Below are 12,807 nucleotides of genomic sequence, written 5' to 3' on the forward strand. Positions count from 1 at the left end.
CTATATATCAGAGAGGGGCTTTGTAAAATGACTATCTTTTTGTTGCAAAAAGAAAAACGACCACTGTTTGAGAAGTCGGGCCTGGTCACGTCTGCAGCCCGTGAAGAGTCGGGCTGGCCTAATTTCCAGTGCTCGGAGGACATCGCCTTTTATTTTTCTGAAGCAAAAATGAATTCTCTCCGTTTTCTATAACACAGGTAGAGACAGTTCTATTTCTTGCTCGTTTCTTCCTCACGGTGGCGCTCCCGACAATGGCTTGCCCAAAACGACATCTTCCCACGGAAGCGTTACCTGACCCAAAGAAGGCAAGATCTGAACATGTTGCGCCCGCTACTCCTGCTAATCCAGAAATGCCTCAGCGCGTCGTTCTCAATCCTGCTGACTGTGACTTAGGTATCTAATTTTTTCCGCTCACGCTATTGTTGGCCTGATGACGTACTGGTTTGAGAATGCTACTTGTACTGGATTTCTTGCTTCTGCATTGAATGTTTTCTTGGTGCGATTGGAAATTTTGTTTGAAATTTTGGAGCATGATACAAAACATAGAGAACTATGTCAAAATCTGGAAGATCATTACCGGAGAAGTAAACTATTTCTAAGTGGTCTGGGAGCATGCTAAATTGACTTCTTTGTCCATTTAACCTTGACGTATAAAATTTTCATTGCTATGTTATCTTGGCTTATACTGTTTGAAAATTCTCTCTCTGATGTGTAGGATTAGACGATTGATGAGGATTTCTTAGTGAATATTTCGTCTTCAAAATTTATTTAGATTTAAAAGAACAAGTATTTGTCAACATAACGATCTCTAGACCTAGAGTGACTGATATTGGATAAAATGTTTTTCCCCAAGCCCTAATCCCCTTCTTTTTTATATTATGCGGTTGATACCCAACTGTTACCCTGGCCAAAAATGATAACCAAATCTTTTTGCATCATGAAGTTGTTATTGTACTTAGTGAAATGTATTGCTATTTTGCCGCATGTACAAGCATATTCTGCTGTGCACATGTCTTGTCAAGGTCTTCAATCCTTGTTGATTCCGTGTATAAAGAGTTCCATAGTTTCTGTCAAATGTTCATGCATTTAATTGGAAAAAAGCTATGCTAAAATCATAACAGAGAATTCTTTTTGGTCCTGTGGCTGTGTAGTAAGATTGACTCTAATGCTGATAGCCATTCTGCTTGTTCATCCTTAATGAGATTTTGGTTTGCATCGGATATGTAGCTACTTTCTTTTGCTAATTCTGTGTCGCATTTTCCCAAATTTTTCTGGTTTCCGTTGAGGTGTTTGGATGGTCTTCTTCAAAACCATGGTTTTGTGGAAAAGAGTGCCCTTTTTTTTTGGGCTTATATCCAAACACCCACTTAAGAGTACACCTTTTCTTTGTTATCTATTTTACTGTGTTTGGAAAAAAGGTTCACTATTAAAATTTTTCAATTTACAATAATGACAAAGATATGTGATACATGTCATATGTTATGTTCTGGAGAATCTAGGAGAGGTATAGAAAGGAATAGAGAAGAGAAGGGAAGAGGGAGAAATATATAACCAGCATCTGAATTTCTAGGGAAAAAGGGAGAAACTGTATTTTGAATAATTTCATTCATTCCCTAAACATTGGTACATGATAAACTTAAATAGTCTCATAGGATAAAATAACTGAAAATAACTTCCTACAATAACTGAAAATAAGTTCATACATTTCAAAATAGACTTAAGATGACTACCATATAAGAAACTGAAAGTAACTAACATGGAAATATCCCTTCTTCCCATATTTCTTCCTAGTATAAACCACTAAGGGACACTGGTTCCTAACATTATCCCCCTCCAAGAGAACAACCTTGTCCTCAAGGCTGAATGAAGGAAACTGAGTAGCAATAAGATTATATAGTTCCCAACTAGATTCTTTTGATGGTCGATTTTTCCACTGAATAAGTAACTCCACAAATGTGGGGCCATTGACCTCACAAACACGTGTGTCCAAAACTTTTGGAGACTCTACTTGTGTCTCCCAATCTTTTTTAATAGGAAATGGAGGGTCTACTTGACCTCCCAATCTTCATTAATAGGCAATTGAGGCAGAGGAGCTTGTGGGTCATGCCCTTGAGTGACTTTAAGTAGAGACACATGAAAAATGGGATGAACACACTAGTTGGCATGACCAAAATGTTAGAAACTAGGTAGAAGAAGATACAATAAATAGAAGAAAGAGTAGAAGTATAAGAATAGGGAAAATAGAAGTAGAAATAGGAGAGAGGGGAAGAAAGAGAAGAGAAAGGGTAGAGAAGGAGAGAAACTCTAGAACCAGAATTTGTAATCCTAGAGAAGAGAGAAGATGAATTAATTCAATAGCTATCCTTCTTTTGACACAGCAATGCAAGTTCACAATCAGTAGCGAGATATCAAGCGTTAGATAAATTTTTTCCTTTTTTTGTTGTTGCTTATTGCAAAGTACTCGATAGAGAATTCCTCTATTTTTTATAGTATGAGATGAGGGTTTTCTACAATATGAGCTTTGAACTAAAAACTGAGGATAAAATAAAATATGACTCTGATGGATTTATTTCAAAAAATTCATGGAGGAGATTATCATATTTCTACAATTCAATTAGATGCAAAATCTAGAATTATACTTTTTGTGAATGTTAGGTTTAGAAGGAAACTATTAGTTTTTCTGAATGATTCACTGTGTATATTTACTGAATAGCATTTTCCATGATTTATAGGATGGTGGAGAATATTCCTAATTATTGTAGATCGGATTTGGTTTCCCTAAACAGCTCCTAGAATCATGGGATAGGATAATAATCAGGTATGGTCAGATTTTATCTCAACCTCACTGTTACAGCATTTATGATTAAATGATCCTGGAAGATTTAGGGTAAAATACTGGTTCATGGGCCGCTAATAGCTAGCCCACTTCCCCACATTCCCCTTCAAGCTGGTAAATAGATGTTGATCATTCCTAGCTTGTTTCTAAATGTTTCAAATTTTTCTTGAGTTAAGGACTTTGTCATCACGTCTGCAATTTGATTCTTGAGGGTATGTAAGCTAGGTCAATCACTTTATTGTTAATCTTTTCTTTGATGAAGTGACGATCTATTTCCGCATGCTTTGTGCGATCAAGATGTATAGGATTGTTTGCAATTTTTATTGCTGAGCGGTTATCACACCACACCTTTGTTGGTACCTTGCCTTCCATCTTTAACTCCTTAAGGAGCCTTACAAGCCATATGCCCTCGCAAATACCTAGAGCTAGAGCCCTATATTCTGATTCTGCTGAGCTTCTAGAAACTACCAGTTGCTTCTTACTTCTCTATGTTACTAAGTTCCCCCATACGTAGGAGCAATAACCTGTGGTGGACTGCTATCCCTTTTAGAGCCTGTCTAGTCAGCATTTGTGAAAAGTTCCACTTCTCTAGAGTCACCTTTTGCGAAGAATAGTCCTTGTCCTGGAGTCTTTTTCAGATATCTTAAGGTTCTGTAAACTGCTGTGATATGTTCCTTTTGGGGACTACTTGAGAATTGGCTTACTACACTAACAGGATAACAAATATCAGGTCTAGTGTGGGATAGGTAGATGAGTTTCCCCACTAGCCTTTGATACCTTTCTTTGTTTACTGCTTCTCCATCGGGTTTTATTGTTAGCTTTTGATTTAGTTCCATCAGGGTGTTGGCTGGCCGAGATCCTAGGATTCCTGTTTCCTTTAGGAGGTCCAGTGTATATTTTCGTTGGGATACACTTATCCCCCTTTTTGTTTGTGCCACTTCCATGCCAAGGAAATATCGTAGTGGACTTAGGTCTTTTATTTCGAACTTTGTTGCTAAATTTTCCTTTAGCCTTGCAATTTCTTTCTTATCATTACCTGTCAATACTATATCATCAACATATACAATGAGAGCTGTTAGCTTGTCATCATAGTGCTTAATAAATAGTGTATCATCAGCCTGACATTGTTTGTAGCCTTGCCCCTTAATTGCTTGGTAGAATTTCTCAAACCAAGCTCTAGGGGACTGTTTTAGCCCATACAAAAATTTGTACAAAGTTTTCTGAATTTCTCATCCCCAAAGGGATTTCCATATAAACTACTTCTAGGTCTCCATTTAGGAAAACATTTTTAATGTCAAGTTGATGTAAAGACCAATCTAAGTTTGCAGCAATAGACAATAGTACATTCAGAGTGTTGAGTTTTGCTATAGGAGCAAAGGTTTCTTGATAATCTATGCCACAGGTTTGAGTAAACTTTCTAGCAACTAAACGAGCCTTATATTTATTTATACTCCGATCTGGATTATATTTTATTGTGAATACCCATTTACTACTTACCATTGTCTTACCTTTAGGCAGATTTGTAATTTTTCAGGTTCTATTCTTATGTAGAGCTCTTAGTTCCTTTTTGATGGCTTGCTTCCAATTCGGATTTGAAATAGCCTCATTGAAATTCTTAGGAATCTTCACATTTTCTACGTTAGCTACAAAAGTCTTTAGATGAAGAGAGAGCTTATCGTAAGACACATACTTATTGATAGGATGCTGAGTGCAGCTCCTTTTACCTTTTCTTAAAGCAATGGGCCAATGGAGATCTTCAGGACTCGGTTTAGGTGCAGAATCATGATGCTGTGTTGGATTAGTTGTGGGCCTTTCTTCAATATTTTGCTGTTCTCTGCTGTGAATAGGTGATTCTATCGAGTTTTCAGTCATATCTTGATTAGATATAGAGTTTAGGGGTTCAAAGAAGTTTCTGTTTAGAGGTATAGGCCTGTTTGGGGAGTTTTCAGGTCTGGTTGGGTTTTGTTCAGTCCTTTTTGAGCTATTTGGGGGGCTGTGTTGAGGTTCTGGGAAGTGACAGGTATAGATGGTGGGGTAATATGTATATCTAGAGGCATGGAAGGGTTTGTGTAGCTTAAAGGTTCTGTTTGCTTGTCAGAGTGATGACAAATTATCCAATCATTTCCCTGATTCTCCCCCTGAGTAAGTGATTTGTGATAATATGGTTGTGTTTCAACAAACCTGACATTTATGGTAATGTAAATTCGGTTAGTGATAGGAGAGTAGCATTTATAGCCCTTTTGGTTTGAAGAGTAGCCAAGAAAAATGCATTTTATTGCTCTAGGATCCAGTTTGTGTCCATGTTCATTGTAAATGAAAGCAGTGCAACCAAATACCTTTTTAGGTAGAGAGATAAAGAGGGCAAAACTGGGAATATGCTCATAAAGTGTCTGGAGAGGAGTTTTGAATTTTAGGACTTTGGAAGGCATGTGATTTATTAGATGTGTAGTAGTAAGTATAGCATTCCCCCAAAATCTCGAAGGAACATTTGTTCAAACATGAGAGCTCTAGCTACTTCAACTAAGTGCCTATTTTTTCTTTTAGAGAAGCCATTTTGTAGTGGAGTGTAGGTGCAAGAGGTTTGATGATGGATACCATTAATGGCCAAAGAATTTGTAAAAAGGGAATTTATATACTCTTTGCCATTATCAGTTCGCAAAATCTGGAGAGAGGTTTGGAATTGAATTTTAATAAAGGCATAGAAATTTTGAAAAAGCGAAAAAACCTTAGATTTATCCTTCATTAGAAAAGCCCAAGTTAATCTTGTGTGGTCATCAATAAAAGTTACAAACCAACGAGCTTTGGAATGTTTTTCAAATTTAGATGGCCCCCAAACATTAGTATGTATAAGGTAAAAAGATGAGAAGGATTATATGAGTGAGATGAATATGTATTTCGAACTTGTTTGGCAAAATAGCAAGTGTCACAATGAAATTCAGCAATAGCGGTATTGTTAATATTTGGAAATAAAACTTGCATATAGCGTAGACTAGGGTGGCCTAATCTAGAATGCCACAACATTATTTCATCAAGGGGCATAGGGGATAAGATAGAGTGACATATAGGCTCTTGTAGGGAGGAGCCTTGTATATAGTAAAGGCCATTCCATACTTTAGGAATGCCAATCTCCTTCCCCAATGCCAAGTCCTAAAAAGCACAGCTAATATTATCAAAAGTAACAAGACAGTGAAGTTTTTCAGCGACCTATTGTACTGAGAGCAAGCTGCATTCAATCTCAGGAACATATAAGACATCATGCAGAATAATATTAGGAGTAATAATCACAGTTCCCTAGCCCTTGACTTGGGCAAATTGCCCATTAGCAACTTCCATAGTTTTGTGTATGGAAAAATTACTAAAGTCAGAAAATAATTCCTTAAATCCAGTAATGTGATGAGTTGTACCAGAATCTATAATCCTTAGATTTTTAGATGTAGTCAAACTATGAAAAGCATGAGCAAGAGTAGTACCTGCATGGGTTAGAATGATAGAAGGGGTAGTGTTCTCACTCTCAGAACTAGAGGGCAGGTGCTTATCCAAAAATTTGCGTAGCAATAGCAGCTCATCATGACTAATGGTTTCATTAGAATTAACACCTACTACCATTCCCTTGTTGCTAGGTTTGCCCTTCGGTTTGTTGTTTGGGGGACTTGCCATGTAGCTTCCTGCACACCTCTTGAGTGTGACCACTTTTATGACAATGGTCACACCACTTATTACCCTTTTTTGCTTTGCGATCGCTTTGTGGGCCATTGATAGCGAGAACAGAAGGGTTAGTTGAACTAGAGGAAATATTTGAGGCAGTGATCAATACCTTTCGGCTTTCCTCAAACTTAACAATGTTGAATGCTTCAAGTAGTGATGGAAGTGGCTTGAGACTCATGATTCTTGCTCGCACATCATAAGAATCATCAAGACCAAAAAGAAACTTATAGCAGTGCTCTTGATCCATTAGTTTTTTGTAATACATGGCTGTTGCAGTGCTGGGCCATTCATGAACCTCATAGAGGTCTATTTGCTACCAAAGTTTCATTAGAACAGTGTGATATTGGTAATAGTTTGATCACCTTTGGTTAGGTCATGGAGTTGTTGCTTAACCTGAAATAGAGCTGCTGTGTTTTCTGTGACAGAATAGGTAGCTTTAGTAGAATCCCAGATTTCTTTTGCTGTGGTGGCAAGAAGGTAGTTTTCTCCTACACCAGCAGTCATGGAGCTGATAAGCCATGCCATTACTAGGTTGTTTTCCGTACACTATGTGGCAAATGGGAGTTGGTGGATGGTGGTGGAGCTGTAGTAAGATAGGTCTTCTTATTTCGTCCCCGAACAAACATCAACACGTATCTGTACCATTGTAGGTAATTGGGTAATTGGAAATTGGGCAGACTGAGGGACTAGGGCCGGTGTCCCTTGCTGTGAGGGATCGGAGTTGCTGCCCTCAGCAGCGAAGGTGCATGGATGCAGAAGAGTAGCTTTGAACGCCATTGGGATTGTGTTCGAATCAGTGCTCTGATACCATATTAGTTTTTTTGAATGATTCGTTGTGTATATTTACTAAATATTATTTTACACGATTTAGAGGATGGTGGAGGATATTCCTAATTATTGTAGATCTGATTTGGTTTCCCTAAACAGCTCCTAGAATCATGGGATAGGATAATAATCAGATATGGTCAAATTTTATTTTAATATGACCGTTACAGCATTTATGATTAAATGATCCTAGAAGATTTAGGGTAAAATACTGGTTCATGGGCCGCTAATAGCTAGCCCACTTTCCCACAGAAACAAAGTAGGAATAGAGGGGGGGGGGAATAGAAACTCTAGAATCAGAATCTGAAATTCTGGAGAGGAGAGACAATGGTTTTCTTTGAATAATACTTCATTCATTTTATACCAATAGTACAAGATGCAAAAGCTTTTATACCAAAATGTTTGGTTCTGGAGAATTTAGGAGAGAAATAGAAAGGAATAGAGTAAGTAGGTCTCAACCCTGTAAGGAAGATAATATAAGTTCGAATCTCGGGAAGCACACTTGTTAGAAGGGTTTTAACTTTTATGTTCCCGGCCCGACAGAGATTAGTCTAAAATCCAAAGTGATTTAAGGATACTCTGAATTATACTTAAAAAAAAATAGAGAAGAGGGGAAGAGGGAGAAATCTGGAAGCAATATCTGAAGTTCTAGGGAAAAGAGAGAAATTGTATTCTGAATAATTCCATTCGTTCACTGAAGATAACTTCCTACATTTTAAAATAAACTGAAGATAACTACCATATAAGAAACCAAAAATAACTTGCATGAAAATTATCCCTTGTTCCCCATATTGCTTCCTAGTATAAACCAGTAAGGGATGCTGGTTCCTAACATAGAATGTAAAGGCTACGGTTTTATATCACAACTCAACTTGTGAATTGGGAGGCTAATTTTTGAATAGTTGTAAATCATTGTCGAATTTTGTGGTTCCGAGAGACTGAAAATAGTTTTAAGGCTAGAGTATTTATTTGGTTCTTTAACTTTATGAAGGTTTAGGTTTGATCTCTTAACTTAAAAAGCTATACTTTTAGTTCTTTAATTCCAAAATTATTAGTCTTAAATGATAATTTTTTGTATAATCATGGTTGTTTTGAATATTAAACTTAATATATTAGCATTTAGTACTGTTTTATTAGCATTTAAAAGTTTAATATCATCATTTTTTGTTAACAATTTTAGGATTAGAGGACTAAAAGTTTACTTTTTAAGGTTAAGGGACCAAAATAAAACCTTGTAAAGTTAAAGGACTAAAAGTATACTTTAGCCTGGTTTTAAATATCTCAAGAAATTTACAATGACCTTTAGCAACATATTTCTTCACTTCTTTTTTTGAGGACAGATTAAAATGGCTTTAAATATCTCTCCACAAACTTGGGTACTAAATGGATTTTGTATCAGCAATTTGTTGCAAATGAATGTATCTTTTTAGTGTTGAGAGAGAAGCAAGTGAGAATCCTAATGTGAACATATGGATTATGTTTCTCAACATTGGTGTGTTGCTAGACTTTACTATTGGAAACAATGGACTTTTTGGATCTGCCCTTCACGATCAAGGGTTTGCTTATTGCTGGTCTGGTGCCCGGGCTAATATTGGAATAAATGGGGGAAAGTATTGTTTTGGTTGCAAAGTTGTTTCAGTACAGCCAGTTGACATGGAGGACACTACCGCTGATCAACAGCATGTCTGTCGTCTTGGAATTTCTAGAGGGGATGATATGGTAGGAAACCTTGGAGAATCCAGAAACAGCTTTGGATATGGTGGCACAGGCAAATTTTCAAATTCAGGAAAATTTTCAGATTATGGCGAGAAGTTTGGTAATGGTGATACAATAGTATGTTGTATTGACCTTGAAAGTAAACCACTGGCTTCCCTCGGTTTCTCCAAGAATGGTAAATGGTTGGGTACAGCATTCCAATTTGATGCTGGCCCATTGGGTCTAGAAGTAGTGGATTCTCCTCAAAAAGCATTGCTATGGGAATCAGCACTCTTTCCACATGTCCTGTTAAAAAATGTTGTGGTACAAATGCAGTTTAGTGTTGAAGATGGCCTTGTGCCAATAGAGGGGTTTAAGCCTTGGGCCTATGCTATTGGGGAAAGAAGTATGGTCATTGGACCTTCATTTTCTGATATTAGGGATTGTGAAGTCATAATGATGGTTGGATTACCTGCTTCGGGAAAAACTACATGGGCAGAAAAATGGATAAGAGAGCATCCAGAAAAGCGTTATGTTTTGCTTGGAACAAATTTAGTTCTTGATCAGATGAAGGTATTTAATGGCTGGCCCTGTTGATGTTAGTATTCTTCTACTTTTTGCTTATGGATTGATGAAAGCGTTTTGTCTTACTTTTTGCTTCTTGTTCAGGTACCTGGATTACTGCGAAAGAATAACTATGGTGAAAGGTTTGATCGCTTGATGGATAGAGCAACTGAAATATTTAATACATTGATGTCAAGGGCAGCTAAGATACCCCGTAATTACATAATCGACCAGACAAATGTGTTCAAGAGTGCACGGAAGCGTAAGCTTAAGCCTTTTGCTGATTTTTCAAAGGTAACAACTTTCTGCTGGAGGTTGGAGATATGTATATAATTTTCCATTTTTGGATGGCAATGTAATGATGGACCCATGATTAATCTCCAAGACCAAGTCCCTATGGCTTTTGAGGTGCGGAATGTGAGTTGAAGAGAGTGAAGGATTGGCCATTGGAAAGGAATATATACACACAAATATATATACATACATATATATACATATATATATATATATATATATATATATATATATATATATAGGGGAAGCGGGGTTTAGTAGAGGAATGTGAGGATTTGTCTCTTGTGAGGAGAGCACTATAGCCTCCCGAATGCTAGAGGTCCTTTAATATATCAGTTTGTGTCTGCATTCTTTTATAGGTTTAATGTGCAAATTTAACCCAGAAGTTTTCACTTAAAAGCACTGGGTATTTGCACCCGGAAGTTTAAAATTGCTACGGTTTTAAACTTCTGAACAAATTTGCACCCGAAAAATTATGGATACCTAGCACTCCTAAGTAAAAACTTTCGGAGCAAATTTGCATCTTAGCCCTTCTTTTATATATCTGTTTGTGTTTGCACTACCCATATAAGTTTTCTTCCATTTTCATCATTGTCTGCAGTAATCCATTAGACTTACACACTGTATTTTTTCCTCTATTTAAACATCAGTTCTGGAAATGGTTTCCTTCACATAATATATTGGCCATTCCAGATTGCTGTTGTTGTATTCCCTGAACCAGAAGAGCTAAGGCTACGTACTAGTAAAAGATTTAAGGAAATGGGGAAGGAAGTACCACCTGATGCTGTAAATAACATGCTAGGTATATTTAATCTTTAATGGTTTTCCTTTCCATGTTATCTGCCTTTTTTAAGTTCTTTTACTCAATATGCAATCTTTTGTGGCAGAAAATTTTGTCCTGCCTAAGAGCAAGGATATGCCTGCTGCAGATGAATTTTTTGATCAGGTATTTGGTAGGAACTTGTGTGTTTGTTGTATTGTTCTGAATCATGACCACTACTAATGCGTAGTCTGTTTTTCAAGGTTATATTTGTGGAACTGAACCGAGAAGATTCTCAGAAATATTTGGATCAGATGAAGCAGGATATTGCTTCAATGTCTAACAAGTTATCAGCTTTACCTTGTGGAGGTTCTTGTCAGTCTTCTATTAGATCTCCTTTGCAAAATTCTGGAAGTTTTGGAGGTGTCGATTTGTGTTTTAATACTATTTATATCCTGAAATGATGTAATTTTTTTAATACATATGATGGTCCTGACATGGTGCATGTTGTCTCTTGGTTCAGGCAGTGGTAGTTATTGCCGAAACTCATATGGTCCTAATTCTTCATCTACCTACAGGATGGCCGGTCAAGTAAGTTGAACCTGTTTGCTACTGTTTATACCTGTGTGTCCATCTGACTGCAGGAAATTGTAATCTTAAAGTAGAGAAGTGATAGATGTGCTGGCGTCTGGTTATTCATTGATTCTGTGAGCTGTAGTTTATATTATAAGTTGATTTGTGATTTCTTTTGAGTAAAGTTTGTTTAACAAAGTCATAGTTCCAATGTGTATATGATATTCTCGTGAGTTTTTTTTTTTTTTGGGTGAATGATAATGTTTGTGAGGCTTAAAAGTAGAGTGTGATTCAAATTTAAGACAATTTTATTGCGTCTACTGACTTGCATTGGCGCAGATGAGTGAGTTAGAATTGATTTATATATAGGACAGTGAGAGTATCTCAGGTGCTTTTATTAAGTTGAGCCTATCTTATTACAATTCTGATGCCTATTTGACATATGTTTATAGATTAATGAAGCAAGTCAATCTACCAGACTTCTAGGAAGTTCTGGAGTATATCCAAGCGGCGAAAATCTGCATCTACCGAGGGCAGGTTTTCCATGTGGGCCTTATTCTAATTACGAAATTAGTCCTTCACTTAGAGATAAAACTGTTTACTGTGGGACTTATGGTATCATTCCAGCTGGTGATTTTGAGCGAGTAGGTGGCCCATACGGCAAGCCTTGTATAGAAGGGAACATGGGCTTTCCCAGTTCTATTTCTGATCCCTACAGGTGGGGCATGCATGAACCATCTCCAGTTGTTCATGCAAGGACAACATTCTACTACAACACTCATGGAGGACCTTATGGTGACCTTGGAGATTCTCGGCCTGATCTATTTTCTTCAAGAACATCCGCACCAGCATTTTATGCTCTGTCCCCTACCACCTATGGTAGTCGTACTTCTCTGCAGCTTTCTTCTCATTATTTTTTTTAGTGTTCATATAGACATCACCTGTTTCTTCTGCATCTCAGGTTCACTCTCGTCATATGGGGCACCAAATTCAAGGCCCCCACACGGAAATTTTCCTGGTAACATGCGCTATTACGGAGGACATGACACCCACCATCCAAGATACTACTGACTGCTTTTGTTAATTTTGCTGGATGAATCGGAAAGTAGCTTATGTTGTGAAGAGATCAAGTCAGGCTTCGCTGACTTGCTTTTGCTCTTGGTCATTGTCGCTAATTTTAAACGTCAATAGTGTCAAAAGATATGAAGATCCAATGTAAATGAAACTTAAAAGGTGAGTTTTATGTAGTGTTGTAGAAAAAATATATGCATAGAAAAATGATACATAAATATAATTTCGATATTCACGAAAGTAAAGTTTGTGTAGTGTGCTTGTGCACGCATTGGTTCGACAGGCACATGGTTGAATGGCATTTGGGCTATTATCGAAAGAAACAAGGAGCTGGTCGGGTTTGGAAATGGGAATGTCGATACCCTTAATTGACAACTCGTTTCCAAAAGGTAGAGCCGGGAATGGGCCAGCCCGTTTAGGTTCTGAAATTATAAAGGTTGGGTTTGATATTTTTCTCTTAAAATGAGAAATAAGCCTTGGAGGG

The 12,807-nt window shown here is 37.2% G+C and overlaps 1 protein-coding gene across 3 annotated transcripts; it reads left to right on the top strand.

The window, feature by feature from the left end:
• The first annotated feature begins 201 nt into the window (after nt 1-201).
• LOC114756301 (heterogeneous nuclear ribonucleoprotein U-like protein 1) lies at nt 202-12,603 on the top strand. 3 transcript variants are annotated; one of them, XM_028945235.1, is made up of 10 exons: nt 202-393; nt 8,871-9,634; nt 9,731-9,919; nt 10,613-10,721; nt 10,807-10,865; nt 10,943-11,102; nt 11,203-11,270; nt 11,705-11,789; nt 11,880-12,131; nt 12,214-12,603. In XM_028945235.1, exons 1-10 carry the CDS (start codon nt 252-254, stop codon nt 12,321-12,323), a joined length of 1,938 nt encoding a protein of 645 aa, XP_028801068.1. In that variant the 5' UTR covers nt 202-251; the 3' UTR covers nt 12,324-12,603. The 3 variants fall into 3 exon arrangements, with proteins under 3 accessions (XP_028801068.1, XP_028801067.1, XP_028801069.1); XM_028945236.1 differs by adding an exon at nt 2,733-2,818 and having other exon boundaries at nt 320-393; nt 11,705-12,131; XM_028945234.1 differs by having other exon boundaries at nt 11,705-12,131.
• Nucleotides 12,604-12,807: the final 204 nt, after the last annotated feature.

This window comes from Neltuma alba, unplaced genomic scaffold, assembly GCF_004799145.2.
Source record: "Neltuma alba isolate B1F8T4 unplaced genomic scaffold, ASM479914v2 tig00010384_pilon, whole genome shotgun sequence".
In the NCBI taxonomy this organism is placed as follows: Eukaryota; Viridiplantae; Streptophyta; class Magnoliopsida; order Fabales; family Fabaceae; genus Neltuma; species Neltuma alba.

What these genes read in the sequence shown, in the direction of transcription:
- LOC114756301 (XM_028945234.1), top strand. Translation starts at nt 252, where the DNA reads ATGGCTTGCCCAAAACGACATCTTCCCACGGAAGCGTTACCTGACCCA. An exon ending in CCTACAGGATGGCCGGTCAA is followed by an intron (nt 11,271 to 11,704) that starts GTAAGTTGAACC and finishes ATATGTTTATAG; the next exon opens with ATTAATGAAGCAAGTCAATC. An exon ending in TCTGTCCCCTACCACCTATG is followed by an intron (nt 12,132 to 12,213) that starts GTAGTCGTACTT and finishes TCTGCATCTCAG; the next exon opens with GTTCACTCTCGTCATATGGG.